The following is a 23555-nucleotide window of genomic DNA, read 5'->3' as shown; positions in this document are numbered from 1 at the left end:
TTAAAAGACCAAATAAATTCAAAAGTATCATTTACCAACACCTTAAGAAGCACAACCATCCTTTTAAATATTTAGCAGTTCAACCTTTAGAAGTAGTAAATAAGCAGCCTGGTGAATCGCATTCAAAGTTTGTACGATCACGGAAAAGAATTGAATTAAATTGGATTAAAAAAATACAGACAGTTTACCCTCTCGGTCTAAATGATAATATCATGGGAATTGGTAATATATCTAGAACCAATTCCGTTAACATTTTGGATATAGTTTCTAAAACTGTTCGTAAAAAACGTTCTCACGGTCGTAGAACAAATCGCAATCAAAGAAAAATTCGGTCCAATCATACCAATATTTCGGACCTAATTTCTATTTCAAAAAACAACGGCAGACATTATCTGTTAACAAAACTCTGTTTGTTTCCGGTTAATAAGTTAAATAAAATTTTGGAGGATTGCAACACAATTTCATATAGCAGTCCTAAGTATGAAATTGTTCAAATTATTATGGCATATTGTTATTCTAAATTATTTCCCAAAATTGATCGCCCTGAAGATCATAAAAAACATTTTATTAAAATTAAGTATGTCAATAAAGGCTTTGATTTTGTAAATATTGCCGGTATATTTAACGACCATTCTGTTAAAGAACAAATTCCTGGATATTTTGACAATACTAAGCTACCTCTTATTTGTTATATGTACAAGAAATCTACCCGGAAATTTGTGTTTAACTATAGTCAATTGTGTAAAGATGTTAATATCAGTGAAAATACACCTACTTCATGTAATTGCAGTAATTCCGAATATATTTATGGACCCATTTCCCATGTTATAACAGGAGATCTTAACATCGTTCAAGACCGAGAGTTAAAATCATTCCTCAGTAAAGGACCTAAATATCGTCCCCCGTCAATTATTAATTGGAATGAGTGTCGTAATATCATCCACGACTCACTCCATACTTACTGTATGAAATGGATAAAACGGGAAAAAGCTGACAAAAAATCTTTGGACTCTTTTTTAAATTCAGTAATGAAGATAGTTGATATACGTATTCAACATTTTAAAGAACATTTTACTATAAACAATAACAACAATAAACCTATTTCTCGTATCAAACATAAACTAAAAGAACTAGCCAAGGAATTTGTTTTTGTCCCGGCAGATAAAGCTGCTAATAATATTATTATTGTTTGACGTAAATTTTACATTGAGGTTCTGAAAAAGGAAATCACCAATTCACCAACATTCCGACTTACTCCATTTTCAGAAAACGAAATCTGTAACAAACATAAACTTTTAGGCACCGCTTTACAAGCAGAGCCAAATACAATGAAAGTCCCAACTATGTATTGGCTTCCGAAGCTACACAAAACCCCTTACAAATATAGATTTATTTCGTCTTCAAGCCATTGTTCAACTACTAAATTGTCTATTCTTCTTACCAGCAAACTTGGTACAATTAAAAACCTGATAATAAATTGTTCAAATAAGGCCTTCGAAAATAGTGGAATAAATTACTTTTGGAGTGTCAAGAACTCGTTGGAAGTACTTGATAAATTGCATGCTTATATTGGTGATTTTGAATCTGTTCAGAGTTTTGATTTTTCTACCCTGTATACCACACTGCCTCACATTCTCATTAAGAAAAAATTCACACACCTAATTAAATAGGCATTCAAAAAATCAGAATGTGAATATATATGTTCAAACTCTTTTAGGTCATTTTTTAGTAGCAATAAACAAAAAAAACTATGTTAATTGGACATGCTTTGATACTATATATGCCCTTGAATTTTTACTAGATAACATTTTTGTTCGCTTTGGGGATTCCGTATATCGTTAGATTATCGGAATTCCAATGGGGACTAACTGTGCACCACTTATTGCGGACCTGTTTTTGTAATGTTATGAGTTACAATTTATGACAAAAATAAGCAAAGACCCATCGAAACAACATCTGATAAACAAATTTAATAATACTTTTAGATATTTGGATGATATTTTGGCTCTCAATAATGACGACTTCAGTATTTATATTAATGAAATTTATCCTTACTTACTTTAAATAAAGCTAATACTAACACAGACCACTGCCCTTTTCTCGATCTTGATATCTATATCACTAATGGAAAGCTGAATACTAAAATTTAGGATAAAAGGGATGATTTTTCATTTCCTATCGTTAATTATCCGTTTTTAGATGGTGACGTTCCCTTGTCACCATCTTACGGTGTTTATATATCTCAACTTGTACGATTCGCTCGTGTATGTAACAATGTTTTAGATTTTAACGAGAGAAATTTATGTATTACTGAAAAATTATTACACCAGGGTTTTCGATATCACAAACTAGTCAAAACATTTACTAAATTTTATCATCGGTATAAAGACATCATTCGTAAATATAGCTCAACATGCAGACTTCTAATACGTTCAGGTATTTCACATCCAATTTTTTATCGTAATATTCTTTATAAAGCACAAATGTGTCAGTATTCACCTCAGAAACTTACAAAACCTTTGAATAGACTTATTAAGAAGGGATATAATTACGATACTGTTGTCAAGTCATTAAAGATTGCATATTTTGGCGTTAATATTGAGTCACTGATAAGGTCTTTGCATCGGAACTAAACACATTTATTCTAAAAACAGTTGTTGGCATGACACGGGTTATGTTCTTCTCATATATGTAATGATGGTATGATACTAAACCCCTAACGGGAAGGATTGTGCCTGATGTTCATATGATGAAATCATAATCTTTCAGTTAGTTTAATTGAAGTCTGGAGCTGGCATGTCAGTTAACTGCTAGTAGTATGTTGTTATTTATGTATTATTGTCATTTTGTTTATTTTCTTTGGTTACATCTTCTGACATCAGACTCGGATTTCTCTTGAACTGAATTTTAATGTGCATATTGTTATGCGTTTACTTTACTACATTGGTTAGAGGTATAGGGGGAGGGTTGAGATATCACAAACATGTTTAACCCCGCCGCATTTTTGCGCCTGTCCCAAGTCAGGAGCCTCTGGACTTTGTTAGTCTTGTATTATTTTAATTTTAGTTTCTTGTGTACAATTTGGAAATTAGTATGGCGTTCATTATCACTGGACTAGTATATATTTGTTTAGGGGCCAGCTGAAGGACGCCTCCGGGTGCGGGAATTTCTCGCTACATTGAAGACCTGTTGGTGACCCTCTGCTGTTGTTTTTTATTTGGGCGGGTTGTTGTCTCTTTGACACATTCCCCATTTCCATTCTCAATTTTATTCACATACCACCTTAATCATGTTAATAGCACTAAGTCTAAAAATCTGAAAATAATTTGAATAAAGAACATCAAAGATCTCGAAAATTTAAACAAACAATGAATCAGATTTTCAAATATGAGGTTAGACACTCCTAGACGGTGTTTTGAAAAGGCATACAAGCATACTTTGGAAAATCAAATACTTTGTGAAATTGATCCAACTTACTCTTTTGTGTAGGTAAACGAATAAACTATATACATGAATAATGTACGGGAAAACACAAAAATATAGAATAGATTTACTGTTTACATACGTTGTTCAATTTTAGAATGAAGGATTTATCAGAAGACATAGGATGGTGCTTTATCGCAAAAATATTTAGGTCAAATATTCCGGCAAACATTGCTGCAAGCTTGCGGCAAGTTTGCAGAAACATCAATGTTTGCCGTAAGATTGCCAGAAAGTTTAAAATAATAAAGAATGTTTGCCGCAAGATTGCCGAAAACTTAGATCTTTCAATATGTTTGCCGCAAGATTGCAGAAAACTTATATCATTCAATATGTTTGCCGCAAGATTGCAGAAAACTTTGACCATTCTATATGTTTGCCAGAACATTGCAGGAATTACACAATATTGACTGGGCATGCCTAGTTGGCACTTCCTGGATGCTGACAATTTGAAATTGTGGCTAGGTCATGTTGGTTGTGTTTGGAAATGCATTTCACATATATAAGAGATCAAGGAGGCATTTTGATTCAATAATATGGGATAATCAGTATGTAATTGTGTAAGTACAAATGATTCATAAAACTGTATGTTTTAATAAAATAATTAATGTTATCATCATACATAATTAAGTAAGCAACTATATATACATGTATGTGTGATTGAAAAACTTAAGCTATTATAAGTTTGAATTTGTTACTGATGTACTAACTAAGAATAAGTTAAATTCTGTAATGCTATTATAATACATCTTGAGATTTTATCTTTTTCAGTTTTTAATACAGGTATATTATGTCATTTGAGAATGACCCCTGTCCCTTTTTCAAAACTCAAATGCATGTTTGTATTTCCTTACATCTCATGAGTTTGCAAGAATTCTTTCAATGACTGTTTGTATAAAGACAGGAATTGACTTTTTAAAAATGGTGCTGTGTAATTTGAAAGAGATAAATTGAATGTGTCTACACACATGACATTGGTATATGTGTAGTTCCTGCAAGTTTGCCGCAAGTTTGCAACAAACAATTGCCGCAAGCTTGCAGCAAACAATTGCCGCAAGCTTGCGGCAAATCTAATTTGCATAATTATGTTTGCCGCAAGCTTGCCGCAAACTTCATTTGCATGGTAAAATGGTTGCGGCAAGTTTGCCGCAAACGTTTGCTGCAAGCTTGCGGCAATGTTTACTGCAAACTTGCGGCAAATGTTTGCCGCAGGGCTTATTTTTCGGTAAGGGTAAATATGATGAAATACATCTATCATTATCTGACGTTGTCAGTTTCTTTTTATCCCTTTTTTGTTGGGGGGGGGGGGACAGGGCAAACGAGGTTTTTATAACCTACGGAGTATATTACGTTTTATTCTCATTGTCTATTGGTAGTGCTTTTTGTCCTAAATAAACTCCATGTACAGATATTTAAAGGGAATCGTGCGTGTCATGACCTGAACATTAACATTGTTTTAAGCTAGTTCAAATCCTAAACTATTGATAAATATTAATAAGAAGTTTGTAAGCCTATTATATGTCTTGATTTTTGGCGCAATTAGCATGATAGTATTTTGAAAAATAAACTCATAAACTGATGTAATCATGGTAATACATGACATACATTATCAGTCTAAATATAGATAAGGGTTTTCCAGCATTATTTTGCGTCTTGTAAAATTGTTTATCGATTTGAAGAATGCCTCTACAATTTCTTATATACAAAATGAGTTATTAATAGCATTTATGTAATAAGTCCTCCTAATTCAAAATACCAGTTATCATATTTATTTCAATTATTGATCAGTTAACATTAATAATATTAGAAATGGATGATGTGACACACATTCTAAAATTCTGATTTTGTTATTTGTTTTTGTTTATTGTACATGTTGTAATTTTAAGGAATCTGACTGTCTCAATACGTATTATCGGTGCTTATTATTTCTGCTTTAACGTGCGAGAATCCCTTTCCAGAAGGATCTATTTTTTTATATTTCTTAAAGTATGTTTTATTCCTCCCAGAATATAATAAAATAAGTTTTGCTAATAATAAGCGTGTAAGAACTTGTGTGTTTAAATGTTTCCCTTTATGCTACTCAAACAATTCATAATTTTACATCCCAGAAATCTCCAAATGAGCGAATTATCAAAATACATAGACGTGGACGCAAAAATATGTATTGACATTATGTTCGAATGCTCTGGAAAAGAAGAAGGTAACATGTTCAGACATGTTTACTATATATCTAAATATAGATAGGGAATTTCCAATATAAACTGTTTGTCTAATCTGAAGAGTTATTTTTAGAAAAAAAAATACGTCTGTGGCTCCGTTATTTATAATAGAAGCATCTTGTCGGTGTCCTCGAAGCTAATTATAGTTCTTTTTTGAAAATTTTCATATCAATTAAAACAGCGTTTGTTTAACGTATCAGTTCATATTTGATTCAAATTAGGAAGGATGAAGACGTCTAAGAAGGTAAGAAGTTAACATTTGTATGGTTATTTTAACTACATCATTTGTACATGTTCTACCGTTACGAGACCGTTACTTGTTATTCAAGATTTTTTGTAATTAATGGATATATAAACATGTAAGATACAAAAGATTTTATATGTGAAAAAATAATTAAAGGTGTAATGAAAATCTATTGCAATAAATTACTTCTTGTATTTAAACCGCAAAAATATGTAGGTCAAATGCTTACCATCAATTTCAATCAGCGGTAACACACCAGCCTACATGTTAAACAAATGTACGTCTTCTGATTGAGAGACAATCCTTAATTTTATAAAGTTGATAACTATATTTGTTTAACTGCTTAATTCAAAATTACCCCCTCCCCCTACCCTTTTTTTAAAGCTAGTATAACTAAAAAGAAACTTTGGAAAACATACTAACAAATTTGACTCTATAACATGTTTAAAAACTGAATAATACAGTATCTAAATATAATCAGGTATACCTTAAACATATTAAAAATATTCATTGATATCGCTTGAGTACAGAATAATATTATACGATGCATACTGTCAAACTGTAATATTTTCCACTGTCATTGCAATAATAAGAACCATACATCAAACATGTTATACACAAATAGTAAAATCACAAAAATACTGAACTTACAGGAAAATCATTTCGGAAAGTCCATAATATTTCAAGCAGAAAAATAAATAAGTGTCTACTATGTACATGATGTAATTAAGGAAGATAAAGAAACTGTTGCGACCAGTGGCCTAAACGTCTTAAATGATGGTTTATTACTTCATAATACATGTAATATACTTATAATTAATGTAATATACACATGGTGAAAATAAACATTCAAAAATGAAAAATAGATTAAATAATACAATAATTTATTGATGTGGGGAATTTAATACATAAATATGATGAAATACATCTATCATTCTTTGACGTTGACAGTTTCTTTTTATCCCTTTTGGTTGGGGGGGGGGGGGCAGGGCAAACGAGGTTTTAATAACCTACGGAGTATATTACGCTTTTTCTCATTATCTATTGGTAGTGCTTTTTGTCCTAAATAAACTCCATGTACAGATATTTCATAGGGAATCGTGCGTGTCATGACCTGAACATTAACATTGTTTTAAGCTAGTTCAAATCCTAAACTATTGATAAATATTAATAAGAAGTTTGTAAGCCTATTATATGCCTTGATTTTTGGCGCAATTAGCATGATAGTATTTTGAAAAATAAACTCATAAACTAATGTAATCATGGTAATACATGACATACATTATCAATCTAAATATAGCTAAGGGTTTTCCAGCATTATTTCGCGTCTTGTAAAATTGTTTACCGATTTGAAGAATGCCTCTACAATTTCTTATATACAAAATGAGTTATTAATAGCATTTATGTAATAAGTCCTCCTAATTCAAAATACCAGTTATCATATTTATTTCAATTATTGATCAGTTAACATGAATAATATTAGAAATGGATGATGTGACACACATTCTAAAATTTTGATTTTGTTATTTGTTTTTGTTTATTGTACATGTTGTAATTTTAATGAATCTGACTGTCTCAATACGTATTATCGGTGCTTATTATTTCTGCTTTAACGTGCGAGAATCCCTTTCCAGAAGGTTCCATTTTTTTTTATATTTCTTAAAGTATGTTTTATTCCTCCCAGAATATAATAAAATAAGTTTTGCTAATAATAAGCGTGTAAGAACTTGTGTGTTTAAATGTTTCCCTTTATGCTACTCAAACAATTCATAATTTTACATCCCAGAAATCTCCAAATGAGCGAATAATCAAAATACATAGACGTGGGCGCAAAAATATGTATTGACATTATGTTCGTCTGGAAAAGAAGAAGGTAACATGTTCAGACATGTTTATGTTTATTTGCAACTATATATCTAAATATAGATAGGGAATTTCCAATACAAACTGTTTGTCTAGTCTGAAGAGTTATTTTTAGAAAAAAATACGTCTGTTGCTCCGTTATTTATAATAGAAGCATCTTGTCGGTGTCCTCGAAGCTAATTATAGTTCTTTTTTGAAAATTTTCATATCAATTAAAACAGCGTTTGTTTAACGTATCAGTTCATATTTGATTCAAATTAGGAAGGATGAAGACGTCTAAGAAGGTAGGAAGTTAACATTTGTATGGTTATTTTAACTACATCATTTGTACATGTTCTACCATTACTCGTTATTCAAGATTTTTTGTAATTAATGGATATATAAACATGTAAGATACAAAAGATTTTATATGTGAAAAAATAACTAATGGTATAATGAAAATCTATTGCAATAGATTACTTCTTGTATTTAAACAGTTTGTTTTTCGAAAGAGAAATATGGTTTTAGTGCCGTGTAAGATTTATTATTTAGGAAAAGCTTTATCTTATTTAACACACAATGCAGTTATCATTGTTATACTCTTTTTCTGTAATTTTCGACACAAAAATTTAATAGAAGTCAGTTAAGGTAAACACACACACTGATTATACTACCATGTACTTTCCTTTTCGTCACGTCCTTTGAGAATGAAAAAAATAACGTTAAAAAATGTGTGTGTTTGGTATGTCAATAAAAAGACATCGGCTTTTGTAAAATCTAATTATTGAATAAATCGAATTAAAGTGCTACTGTAGGAGAATTGACAGTCTGAGAAAGCATTGTATACTTTTAAAATCTCATTAAGTGTATTATATAACTAAGTCAGCATCTTCATTTGTTTTGCTATTATTTATATATATGCTTTGAATTTTGGCGCCCTTACCATGAAATTATTTTGAAAAAAATACCAATAAGCTGATGTAACATATGACATACGTTATCAGTCAAAATATAGATGGGAATTTTTCAGCATGATTTTGCGTTTTAATTGTTTATCATTGGTTGTATCACTCTACAGGGTCATGAAATTAGTATAAATATTATTTTTGGCACCTTCCTTTAAAATTTAAGGAGCTTTGACACCTGAAATAAACATTTTTTTGTATTTTAAGGTCCATTTTTGTAACAGTTTTCTCATAATTGTAATTGATTTGGGTATAATTAACCTTGGCCGCCATCCACGATCCAAAAAGTTATTTTATTGATAAATTCCATATCGAAATCGTAATCGTTGGTAACAAAACATTTTGGATCGGAATTGGCGGTCAAGGTTTATCCGAAGGCTGTTAGGTCTGAAAATTGCACAAAATCATCAGATTTTGACAAAATATGAAAAATGGGCTTACTTGTTACTTATGTAGACGAAACGCGCGACTGGCGTATTAAATAATAATCCTTGTACAGGGCGAAAACTCTAGATTTCCTGACGTCAGAATATATTTGCATAGTCACTTCCCAAACGCCTTGAATAACTGACCAATCGACTCAATGAACTACAATGCATTGTGTGCTACTACGAGTTTACTACTACTTGAAAACACGTGGAATTAGTGGGAAAACTGTCAACTTATATAGTGTCTGGGACTCTCAAAATATTTTCTTTTGTTCTGCAAATATGTTTATTGTATGCATAATCTTCAATTAATGCTCAGATTAAAAAAAAATGTTTACGGGCTTCACGATTCGACTTTCTTTTACGCCATGTAAAAGAAGTTGAACAGGTTTTTTTACCATTGTATGCATCGTCCTTGTGCAATTATTTCACGGCGTGGAACAGTGAAATTTTTGATGACTTGACCACTGTCTAGTATGAACAATTTTTAAATCTGTATAATGTCATCCCAAAACATTTCTGCCTCGAAAAACATGAATACTGGCACTGAAACACTTCTATCTGTACTGGATGTGTAAACTTTTTCATCAGGACCTGAACTAAAAGTAAGAGCACCACAATATTCAGTATGCTAAAAATAAGTGCTATCAAAGCGGGACGTAAATAGCTTAACATACTTTGTATAGTCTCATCCATCGATAATGTCCGTCTGTTTCTAATTTTATCCCAAAATATACCTCAGAGGTATTCTAATCGTTCGGCTGCTGTCCTGTTGACGTATGCGCAATATCTCCTATTATTTCAATCCTCTGGATCATTTTTCTAAAACGTGACTTGTATATAGAAATAAGAAGATGAGGTATGAGTGCCAAATGAGACATCTTCCCATCCAAGACACAATCTTCTTAAGTAAGCAATTTTAGATTCAATGCTGAACAGTAAGCTAAAAAAAAAAGGACCAAAAAAATAACATGTGTAAAACAAAAATTCGAACTTTGCAAAGACGAAAAACAAAATAAAACTACAGCTGCTGCTTCAGTACCTTCAGAACAAAGTGACCAGTTTGCAAGTCCCAAATACAGAAAGATGTCAACAATAAATTATACTTATAGATTTTGTTAACACTGTCAGACAAGAATTTAAAAATGTCTTGTGTAGTTTCGATGAAATATGATGGATTATATAGGTTTTGTGCATGTTCTGTACCTTTTAAATTCTCAAAATTAAAATATTACTTAGTGTTCTACAGACGTTAGTAAATATATTTCATAATTAAAAATCGCACATTCTGAAAGATGTTTGTATACAAAAATAAGGAGATGTGGTATGGTTGCCCATACCGTATAATCGGCTATAATTGGCCCCTATTGATAAATATTCCTTGTTTTTAAGACAAAGAAATGAACACATTATTTTCCTTGATTTAAATTAATTTTTAATCATCAAAGAAGGTACAATTTCATAAAATAAATTTTGTGATCTTCGAAAGTTTAGTAATCTCATCAGATCTTTACCAAACTCTTAGTCTTCGCCTTTTAACGAACACAAAATCCATAGGATCCAAATTTTTCTTTAACTATCTAAAGCTACCAGCTATACTAAAGTTTCTGAACCCCATGCATATTAGCACCGGCTATTATCGACGGCTAACTTTACACTAGTAAGTGTGTCTGATAGGTAATTGTATTTTTCACTGTTGTTTCGCTGCTGTCTGGTGGATGAATACCTGAAATCTTCGTGTCATTATCAAACATATTAATTATCGTACATCAGGTAATTCAATTTGTTTTTTTCGCATAGAACAAGGTTTTGTTAATCTGAGCATGGAACGAATACTTTATATCACGAACTATAAATGTGGAAATTTTTTGCTACATTAAAGACCTGTTGGTAACCTTCTGCTGTTGTTTTTTCTATGGTCGGGTTGATGTCGTTTTGACACATTCCCTATTTCCATTCTCATTCTCATTTATACAAAAAATGAAAAACTGAGCGATATTGTTAATCCCGCATTGCATGAAACAATGTGTTGTATTTCAGTAAATAACACGCTTGTTTGGTTGATCGTTTTGTTGATTGTAAACACGTAGTAGTCCATCATGCATTGTTACTCATTTAGGTGGTTGATCAAAAACCCAGGTAAAAACAAATTGCGTCACACGTAAATAAAAAATTACATGTGCTAATTCATGCATTTCCATATAAGGTAGTGTTCCAGACCTGTTGATGACTATTTGGAGCACACACATTATGAAATAACTAATTTGTTTAGCATTACCTTTTTTGGTGTTTTATGACAGTTGATATTCTATGCCATGTTGTGCCTTAAAGAAAACTTTTCCTTTTTAATCCTGGTATCTATGATCAGTTTATTTGTCATAGGCATTTGTTTATGTAGAGAATGATGTATTAAACCTTGTAGTATAGCCAGCTAAATCTGCCACTCATAAGATAGTCGCATAAAAATCATTAACATTGACAACGATCATTAAACAAAACAAAGAGACATAATAGGCAAGAATGTTAAAAATTAGGGTACAGCAGTCATAATCTTGGCTACTATAAAAAAACAAACAAATATTTTAAAACAGACATAAAAAGGCGTATAGACAAAGCATCAACGTAAAAATGAAAGACAAGATTCACCATAACACAATAACACAATGACGGGATGTATAAGTGCAGAGCCTCGTCATTTGAAACCAAACAGTTAATTCATTATTATGATTTAGACAATTAATAACGGTCAACCAACTCTCATCAATTAAGTGTTAATGCCGGACAGACCTGGATACGGTTATAAATAAACATATGTTTATTTATAACCGTAAAAATACGGTTGGTAACCTTCTGCTGTTGTTTTTTCTATGGTCGGGTTGATGTCTTTTTGACACATTCCCTATTTCCATTCTCTTCTCGTTTATACAAAAAATGAAAAACTGAGTGATATTGTTAATCCCGCATTGCATGAAACAATGTGTTGTATTTCAGTAAATAACACGCTTGTTTGGTTGATCGTTTTGTTGATTGTAAACACGTAGTAGTCCATCATGCATTGTTACTCATTTAGGTGGTTGATCAAAAACACAGGTAAAAACAAATTGCGTCACACGTAAATAAAAAATTACATGTGCTAATTCATGCATTTCCATATAAGGTAGTGTTCCAGACCTGTTGATGACTATTTGGAGCACACACATTATGAAATAACTAATTTGTTTAGCATTACCTTTTTTGGTGTTTTATGACAGTTGATATTCTATGCCATGTTGTGCCTTAAAGAAAACTTTTCCTTTTTAATCCTGGTATCTATGATCAGTTTATTTGTCATAGGCATTTGTTTATGTAGAGAATGATGTATTAAACCTTGTAGTATAGCCAGCTAAACCTGCCACTCATAAGATAGTCGCATAAAAATCATTAACATTGACAACGATCATTAAACAAAACAAAGAGACATAATAGGCAAGAATGTTAAAAATTAGGGTACAGCAGTCATAATCTTGGCTACTATAAAAAAACAAACAAATATTTTAAAACAGACATAAAAAGGCGTATAGACAAAGCATCAACGTAAAAATGAAAGACAAGATTCACCATAACACAATAACACAATGACGGGATGTATAAGTGCAGAGCCTCGTCATTTGAAACCAAACAGTTAATTCATTATTATGATTTAGACAATTAATAACGGTCAACCAACTCTCATCAATTAAGTGTTAATGCCGGACAGACCTGGATACGGTTATAAATAAACATATGTTTATTTATAACCGTAAAAATACGGTTGGTAACCTTCTGCTGTTGTTTTTTCTATGGTCGGGTTGATGTCTTTTTGACACATTCCCTATTTCCATTCTCATTCTCGTTTATACAAAAAATGAAAAACTGAGTGATATTGTTAATCCCGCATTGCATGAAACAATGTGTTGTATTTCAGTAAATAACACGCTTGTTTGGTTGATCGTTTTGTTGATTGTAAACACGTAGTAGTCCATCATGCATTGTTACTCATTTAGGTGGTTGATCAAAAACCCAGGTAAAAACAAATTGCGTCACACGTAAATAAAAAATTACATGTGCTAATTCATGCATTTCCATATAAGGTAGTGTTCCAGACCTGTTGATGACTATTTGGAGCACACACATTATGAAATAACTAATTTGTTTAGCATTACCTTTTTTGGTGTTTTATGACAGTTGATATTCTATGCCATGTTGTGCCTTAAAGAAAACTTTTCCTTTTTAATCCTGGTATCTATGATCAGTTTATTTGTCATAGGCATTTGTTTATGTAGAGAATGATGTATTAAACCTTGTAGTATAGCCAGCTAAACCTGCCACTCGTAAGACAGTCGCATAAAAATCATTAACATTGACAACGATCATTAAACAAAACAAAGAGACATAATAGGCAAGAATGTTAAAAATTTGGGTACAGCAGTCATAATCTTGGCTACTATAAAAAAACAAACAAATATTTTAAAACAGACATAAAAAGGCGTATAGACAAAGCATCAATGTAAAAATGAAAGACAAGATTCACCATAACACAATAACACAATGACGGGATGTATAAGTGCAGAGCCTCGTCATTTGAAACCAAACAGTTAATTCATTATTATGATTTAGACAATTACTAACGGTCAACCAACTCTCATCAATTAAGTGTTAATGCCGGACAGACCTGGATACGGTTATAAATAAACATATGAAAAGAGGCATGGCGATCGTTATTTGAGATTCCTGATCACCAACTGAATCAGTAAAGAACTTTCCCTGCTTCATACAAATAAGTATTCAAATTGGTTTGTTCGTTTACTTAGGTTCCTAACCATGTTCATATGTTTGTAAACTATGAAATATAAAATTTAATCACTTTTGGATTTTTCTTGCAGGAAAACTGGTGTTTACATTGTAAAAAATCAAACTCACAATGCAAGAAGAAAAGAACAGTCTTAAACCAGTTACTGAATAAGGGATACAATGCGTCCCTTCTTCGAAAAACAAGGGAGGTGCCAAATTCATATGGCCTTTACTGCATCAGAGCTAATGAAGATGACGAAGTTCTGTATATTGGTTTTTCAAACAAGAGTGTTCGAAAAAGGTTAATGGTAAGTTTTCCTACAGAACCATAATTTCAATATACCTAGTTGTCTAGCAAAAAGCAAAAAACTGTCGTTTATGAGTGCATTTACCATTTCAAAATAATGTTATCACAATTTGCTAGTCTTGTAATCTTTTAATTGAAGTTTTTGCACAAAATTGCTATAATTGTATAACAAAATAACCCTTCAACACATTCATCGTACATAAACTAGTCATTTTATTCGTACTGTTCGTGCAAACAACACTAAACAGGTAATAGATTTATTTTGTTGTAAAATTGTTGGAATTTAGCACTTAAGGCAAAATTGTAAGAGTAATAATCGCTACAAATGCAAGGCTTTACTTTATATCAAGTAAGTACCGAAGCACTGCCCAATGCGCTGCTGTTTGGACGCAATAAATTATTAAACGTGTTGTTTTCCATTTTTTACATCACTGGATCGATACCTCTGCTGGTGGACTATCAGTCCCCGAGGGTATCATCAGCTCAGTAGTCAGTGCTTCGGTACTGACATGATTGAACAAACTTTACTAAATTGTCCGTTTATAAATTAGGAAATTATTATAAAACTAAGGTTTCAACTCCCTCAGGCAAATTTTGCTTTAGATGAATTTGGCTATTATTTTAGGTATTTTTTATATATAGCTCTTCAACAATTTTCGGTACTTATCAATTTTTGGATTTCAAATGTTTGGCTTTGAGCGTTCCTGATGAAGGTAAATGCAGAAAAGCGCCTCGGACCCAATTATTAAACGTGTTGTTTTTTTCCATTTTTTATCACCGGGCACTAGCAGTCAAACAATACAGTCATTTAGTACATGAATAAAAAAAACACACTTACTAAATAAATTGCGACCAGAGTGCTTTTCTGCAGTGATTGTCTCAAATGGTTAAAAGTCTGTATTACAACATACTTTCAATTTAGAGCAGCACCTTATTTAATCAAATTAATACCTTCATGTACAGTTAATACAGGTCTTCGTCGATTTTTACTCTTCTTGCGATCACCGTGTCAGTGTTGACTCATAATTGGTCTAGTATTCTTGTAAATATATTTTAATCACAAGTTTATCATAATGTCATATTTTAGAGTTTTTGGATAGTCATTTCTATCAATAAACATATATATGTCTATATAGTAATTTTAGTAATTTGATGTAAAAACCATATTTATTTGTGTGAATCTTTTTTTTAGGCCCATACGGCTGGATACGACCGACAGAAGATTGGGAAGTACTTAAAGGGCAAGGACTTAAAAGGTTATTCAATATCTTGGGTGATAGAAAGAAAAGCGGAATGCCTTGAGGAAAAATTTATAGACTTTGTTACAACAGAGCAAGGGTTTCGTCCGATCTTTAATCTTAAACGGGGACGATCGTGTCGGTCAAAGGAGGAATACATACATATACATTATAATCTTTTAGAGTATTTGCAATATTTTACCTTACCTTATTTATATATAATGTCAAATAAAATAAGTTTATTGACCTATATGATGACTTGTTATTCCTTACCTTTATTTAAACTTTTCGTGCATTTATAGTATTTAACCAGTTCTCGTGACATTCTTAACTTTTTTTTTTTTTAATTTAACTATTATTTCAAATTTAAAAATGAAGAGATGTGGTAGGATTCCCAACGACACAACTTTAACAAACACCAAAGATGCGACAAATAACAGATCATGAAATGGCTGTCAACACAAGGAAAAAGGACACTTGATTGAATAAAAGAAATTCCGTTTTGTAATATTGTTTGGTAGTATTGTGCACACTAGAGTTGAAAAAAATACTGAAGTGGCAAGGCATCCACGCTTGCAGTTTTTCCATTTAATAATAACCACAACCCCTATCTTACGGCAACTGTACATCTTAGGGACGACATCTAAAGTTCGATGTAGGATAAAAAAAAACTTAATTCACATAGTTTCCCCCCGACCCCTCCGAACTCAATTTGGGAAAATTTTATTGAACTATAGGGATATATGTAAAATTTTGGATAAAACAAATTTTACCTTGAGTAAGATTACCAAAGATATTTTCAAATGAAACTATCATTCAATATTCCACACACTAGATTTTCTATTGTTTTGAAATAAACATAAACTTAGAATACAGTTTCAAATAAATTTCACAGTTTGCAAGGCCATCAATCTAAAATAAACCATCTTACACTCAATGGTAAATAAATAGGGTTGTTTGATTTTATATTGAACTTGTTAGAGCTGTTTGCAATTCAATAAATAACTTTTGAAAACCTTCATTGATAGCTGTAAATATAGAAATGATTAAGTCTTCCCACATACATACTGACACATATTTCGCTCGTCCAATCTTATTCTGTTCTAACTACTGAACATGCTGAAAAAAAGACACCAACAAATAATGCAAGATGCCAACTCTTCAAGTCCAGTTAACTGGACAGAATTCAAAATTTATATAATTCGAGTTTCTGACAATTGTTCACTGAAAGGTGTAATTATTATCTTCTAACTATGTCATTATGTAAATCGAGCGAACAAAGATTTCGACTCAATAAGACACATCAGTATTGTGTGTAAACTGTTAGAGGTTTAATCCAATAACGAGTTAGAAAAGCCTTTCAGCTGTATACGAGGAAAGGAAAACATGTTTCAAATAGTATTAACATTTTATTGAGAGTGCATTTCTAAACATATCAATGCTATATATTATCAGCTCTGGACCACTGGTTACTGGACTGGTATACCCTAGGGAAATAAGGGTCTTAAACATCTTCCACAACTTTAAAATAAAAATGTATAGAAACGCCATTATTCTGTTATCATAGATTTTACATTATATTGTGTGTTTTGTTCACAGACTGCTGTTAATATAATAGAAATGGAACTGTACAAAACCGTCATACAAATGAGGGGTTTAGGTAGCTACAAACCAGGTTATTACACCATTGATAATTTCAAAATTAAAATCGTCATGTTTGGCATAAATTCTGGTTTAGGGATCACTGCGAATGACAATTTCGTAGTATAAGTCTAACAATGAGACAGGGGAGGCTGTGTCTGCTATTCTTTTAATTTCAAGTTCTGGTGGATGAAATACTTTTGGAACCGAATTAGAAAAGTTTGGATTGTCAATGAAAAGAACATCATCAACAAATCTGAATGTGAAATTAAATGTTCTGTATTCTTCGATCTTTTTGTTTTCTGATGTAACGCCGACTCATAGAAAGTTAGAAAAGGTCGAGATAGAGAGGCGCATAGTTGGTTCCCTTTTGAATGCCCTCAATTTGTTGAAAAAGTCTACCTCCAAATTCAACAAATAAGTTGCCAATAAGAAACTTCAGCATACTGATTACTTGTTCCTCTGTGTAGCATCGTTTTGTTCCCTATTAACATAATATGTCGTATGGTATCCCAAAATAATAAATCAATAGCGTACGCTACCATTCTTATGATGAAAATCGTTGTGGATATTTTTTTTATAGACGATTCTTCAACTTCACATTGGGAATAGATATAAAAAGATTTGGTATAAGTGCCAATAAGAAAACTCGTAAATCTAATTCACATTTGTAATAGTAAATTAAACCATTATAATTCAGAGTACGGTCTTCAAAACAGAGCAGAATGTTGGTATCGACGGTGGAAAAATAAAAAAAAAATAATAGAATAAATTACAGTCAAAGATCGATATTAAAAAGAGTTCAGAAGTTATTTCCGTTTGTTGTCATCCATACATGGTTCATACAACTTTGCGAATAAAGTGCTTTACAGTATTCCTGAAGACCTTTTTTTGGTCAAACTAAACCACAATTTTAAGTCAGACATGCGGAAAAGCAGGCCATGTACATTGGTGCATACGGAACTTTGTGAAACTAAGGTTTACAATACAAACCAGGTAAGTTCTCCGGTGTATTGTTCTATTAATTGTTCATTGAAGCCAAGCAAGAAGGACTTCCGAATCTCCAAAATCTCCTCCTTCCAAAATGTTGGATTACCTGTGTGCTCATTTATTCCTAATTCTTTTGAAACACTCTTAAGAATAAAATTTTATACAAAGAAAATATTATTAGAAGCTTTGTCATCAGGTAAAAACACAACTTTATCGTGAAGAGAGGAAAGATATTTCACAGCCTCTTTGTCTTCCAAAACGGACTTTGGTCGATCATTCACACAGTTTTTAACTTATGAATGCGACATTTTATCAGATACCTGATTGTTTCGACCCATTCTAAAAAAGTACCCAGTTTAATTTCCTCTCGTTTAGCGCACCTTCAAAGTCAAACGAAAGTACTACATGCACAGTTTTTAATTTCAATTTCATACATATCAAAAACGTCCTTTCACTCAATAAATCACATTTAGTGACTTCCTAGCTTAACAAGTTCGATTAAAAAAAAATTAAAAAAAGGTCAGGTGTTCATAATCATTTTAAAGTTCACTCTGATTGAAATCTTCTTCTTCTCTGCTGTTATTTTTCTTTTTATTTGTCATTGAATGTTGTAGATTTTTGTAATTCTAAGTAATTTTGACAGATAATAATTTGAAACAGCGTCTCTTTTAAACTATGTACCAATCAGTTTAATGCCATTCCATGCTAGTAGATTTGATCATTAAATGAATATTTTTGTTGTCAAACATTGATCAAATTTTACTCTGTTTTGAAAAACGCTACAGATAAAATTGAGAATGGAAATGGGGAATGTGGCAAAGAGACAACAAGCCGACCATAGAACAGACAACAACAGAAGGCCATCAACTGGCCTTCAATACAGCGAGAAATTCCTGCACCCGGAGTCGTCCTTGAGCTGGCCCCTCAACAAATATATATACTAGTTCAGTGATAATGAACGCCATACTTAACTCAATATTGTACACAAGATACTAAAATTAAAAATGATACAAATAATACAAAACTAACAAAGGTCAGAGGCTTCTGATGTTCATTTTGTACATCAATGAAATTTTGTTTTTGATATAGTCTATCGCTGCTCACGAATTTCCGATTGAAAGTGATAAAAACAATGAAGATTTTTTATCGGTTTTCTACAGCGAGAGTCCAATATTGTAAACAATATTTCTCCCATTATTGTGATTTTTTCTTTTTTTAATGTTTGACAAGACGGGTCTGACAAATGTCTGAGGCAAGTGAACAATTTGGTTTTTTTAAAAATTTTTCCTATAAGTAAAAGATAAATATTCCCGGTTTGAATTAAAACAGTTTAGTGTGTCTAAACTTTCATTATTTTTTTTATGTGAACATTATAATAAAAGAAATTGGTACAGCCTTTTGATTCTTATTTCTTTTTGGGATCTCTAAAACCCCTAAAGATTGAATTTGAATGATTTTTTATACGACCGCAAATTTTGAAAAAATTTTCGTCGTATATTGCTATCACGTTGGCGTCGGCGTCGTCGTCGTCGTCCGGCGTCCGAATACTTTTAGTTTTCGCACTCTAACTTTAGTAAAAGTGAATGGAAATCTATGAAATTTTAACACAAGGTTTATGACCACAAAAGGAAGGTTGGTATTGATTTTGGGAGTTTTGGTCCCAACATTTTAGGAATTAGGGGCCAAAAAGGGCCCAAATAAGCATTTTCTTGGTTTTCGCACTATAACTTTAGTTTAAGTTAATAGAAATCTATGAAATTTTGACACAAGGTTTATGACCACAAAAGAACGGTTGGGATTGATTTTGGGAGTTTTGGTCTCAACAGTTTAGGAATTAGGGGCCAAAAAAGGGCCCAAATAAGCATTATTCTTGGTTTTCGCACAATAACATTAGTTTAAGTAAATAGAAATCAATGAAATTTAAACACAATGTTAATGACTACAAAAGGAAGGTTGGTATTGATTTTGGGAGTTTAGGTCCCAACAGTTAAGGAATTAGGGGCCAAAAAGGGACCCAAATAAGCATTTTTCTTGGTTTTCGCACCATAACGTTAGTATAAGTAAATAGAAATCTATGAAATTTCAACACAAGGTTTATGACCATAAAAGAAAGGTTGGGTTTGATTTTGGGAGTTTTGGTCCCAACATAATAAGGGGCCCAAAGGGTCCAAAATTAAACTTTTGTTTGATTTCATCAAAATTGAATAATTGGGGTTCTTTGATATGCTGAATCTAACTGTCATGACTGTTTATGTAGATTCTTAACTTTTGGTCCCGTTTTCAAATTGGTCTACATTAAGGTCCAAAGGGTCCAAAATTAAACTTAGTTTGATTTTGACAAAAAATGAATCAGTTAGGTTCTTTGATATGCTGAATCTAAAAATGTACTTAGATTCTTGATTATTGGCCCAGTTTTCAAGTTGGTCCAAATCGGGGTCCAAAATTAAACTTTGTTCGATTTCATCAAAAATTGAATAAATGGGGTTCTTTGATATACCAAATCTAACTGTGTATGTAGATTCTTCATTTTTGGTCCTGTTTTCAAATTGGTCTACACTAAAGTCCAAAGGGTCCAAAATTAAACTTAGTCTGATTTTAACAAAAATTGAAATCTTGAAGTTCTTTGATATGCTGAATCCAAAAATGTACTTAGATTTTTTATTATGGGCCCAGTTTTCAAGTTGGTCCAAATCAGGATCTAAAATTATTATATTAAGTATTGTGCAATAGCAAGTCTTTTCAATTGCACAGTATTGCGCAATGGCAAGAAATATCTAATTGCACAATATTGTGAAATATCAAAAAAAAAATTAATTAGAGTTATCTTTCTTTGTCCAGAATCAACTTAAATCTTTGTTATATACAATATACAATGTATATTCACTTTTTACTACCAACTGATAGATTAAAATAATCTTTACCATTCAGTGATAACAAGCAGTTTTTTTACATCTTAATATTTTATGATGTATTTAAATGAGTAGTTATTGTTGCAAACTCCATTAGAAATTTTAATTGAGATTAGTTTTGGAATAAGGGAAAGGGGGATGTGATTAAAAAAATTGGGTTAAATTTTTCTCATTTGAAATTTCATAAATAAAAAAGAAAATTTCTTCAAACATTTTTTTGAGAGGATTAATATTCAACAGCATAGTGAATTGCTCTAAGAGAAACAAAAATTTTAAGTTCATTAGAACACATTCATTCTGTGTCAGAAACCTATGCTGTGTCAACTATTTAATCACAATCCAAATTTAGAGCTGAATCCAGCTTGAATGTTGTGTCCATACTTGCCCTAACCGTTCAGGGTTCAACCTCTGCGGTCGTATAAAGCTACGCCCTGCGGAGCATCTGGTTAATACATGGTTTTGAATAAACTAGAAGCTACACGAATACATAGCCATTCCGTCTAAGGCGTACCTTTTCTTATGGAGATAAGTCTGTAATATTCTTATGCTCGTTGATAATAATATTACAAGTATCGAATTTGTCATAATGATTACAAAAATTTTGCTTACACTTTATGTCAATCTTGTGTACGGGGATAACGTATGACCTGGACTGTTGTATTATTCAACTGTCACTAAATATATATTATACCGTAAACAGGATCAAACATGACAACATATATTTAATTTGTAGATACTGGTTTTCTTTTCCAACCAGGTATAATTTTATTGTCAGTGTCATTATAAAAAAGGTACAACAATGGCTGCATCATTGTTATGTAACAATTTTTCTCTAAGGCGGTATCGTGCATGGGACAATTATTTTTTATATGGGCGTTTCTTGTACGGAAAGTAATTATATCCCAAACATTGAATGATTAAAAATATAATCTAACTTTAAAGGGGAACCTGACCAAGATCAGTACAATTTTCAGGTTTTTTTTTCGAAATATGTAAGTTGTACGTTTTGAAGGGGTGATCCTTAAATTATGTGTAAACATCAACATTAAACCATGGTAGAAATCTATAAGTTTTATGAAAGGGTAAATCATAAGTCGCACGTATACTTTTCATGCCCTTGTATATGTGTATAGATTGCTTAAACTAGATCAACATTTTTTCTTTTATATTATAATTAAATAATGATTATCAAGAAAATGTGTCATGAAAAGACTAATTTATGAAAATAAGTTCTAGTATATCACCAGTTCTATTTCTAAATACAACGTAATTTTACTTATAGCATGGAGTCGTATTAACTAATATTGGTTTTTAACAATATTCAATGAACATGTTGAAAGAATGAAGGTTAAAAAAAATTCTTTTTTACTGCCTCTTAAAACTAACCCTGTAAATAATGTATATTATATAAAATAAGTGCTATTGTTTTCATACACCTTTCCATATCAATATATAAACAGCAACGGTCCAGCTAGACAATTCAGATTTAATAAAAAAAAAAAAAGAATGAATGAAAAAGTTAGATAAGTTAAGAATATATGACATCAATTTTAAAGCAAAATGACCATTTCTTGAATTTGAATTTGATGCATCTTTTTGTACGTGTTTTATTGCGGTGTAAAACAAAGCACATTTTGGATTTAGCACTGAAGCTTTTATTTTGTCCTTTAAAGAAGAACTATGCCTTCACAATCATAAGTGGATCAACATTTACAATTAATTCTCCATATGCGGTAATGATAACGTTTTCCGCCGTTGCTCAGTCCATATCGTTTACTTGAACATGTTTGATGGCTCATATCGAAGCTGATACATTTATACATGTCTGGTTAAATTTTCGGGGTGGCAAGTGAGATTACTTTTTTCGCAAATTGCTGGACCACGGAAGATGGTGAAAAATGTCACTCTCCCCATGAAATAATCCCAAAATTCTGATCATAAAGTTCAATAAAGAAATTGTCCTTCTTATAATTTATTTCAAGTCAAATCTACATATTTCTTTTCTCATCTCATCACCTCTATTAAAACAGTTCTTATTGTTCATTTATGTCCATTTTTAAAATCACAGCATCCACAATTGTATGGCGGACTAATATTCTTTTTCAATTACGTCACCTCATCTCAAGGTCTATTAGGGATCCTGACCAAAGTGTGTTATATATGATGAGTTTGCCATCTATGACCGAACCGTATTTTGTATGAACAATTATTTGTTTCACAAATTTATTGATTATTAATACAATCTGTTTTAAAAAGAGACCACGACATTTCTCAGTACGACAAATTCTTTCTTTTTTTTTTTTTACATAAACATGCATATCAATCAATATACGCTGAGTGTATTTTAGAACATGTAAAACCTACAAAAAAAAAGGAGCAGAAATTAAGGGCGCGTCTGGGGTAAATATAAAATGTCAATCCTGGTATCTATGATGAGTTTATTTATATAAGTTAAATGAGAATATATTTTACGTTTCTGTGAG

At 31.6% G+C, this 23555-nt stretch overlaps 1 protein-coding gene across 1 annotated transcript; it reads left to right on the top strand.

Moving 5' to 3' along the window:
* Positions 1-7937: 7937 nt before the first annotated feature.
* On the top strand, positions 7938-15834 carry LOC143059461 (uncharacterized). Its single transcript, XM_076232963.1, has 3 exons — positions 7938-8090; positions 14080-14295; positions 15487-15834. Exons 1-3 carry the CDS (start codon positions 8073-8075, stop codon positions 15832-15834), a joined length of 582 nt encoding a protein of 193 aa, XP_076089078.1. The 5' UTR covers positions 7938-8072.
* The last annotated feature ends 7721 nt before the right edge of the window (positions 15835-23555 follow it).

The sequence above is a fragment of the Mytilus galloprovincialis genome, chromosome 14 (genome assembly GCF_965363235.1).
Source record: "Mytilus galloprovincialis chromosome 14, xbMytGall1.hap1.1, whole genome shotgun sequence".
NCBI lineage: Eukaryota > Metazoa > Mollusca > Bivalvia > Mytilida > Mytilidae > Mytilus > Mytilus galloprovincialis.
The sequence above is the reverse complement of the archived record's forward strand: the minus strand, read 5'-3'. Positions and strand labels throughout refer to the sequence as shown.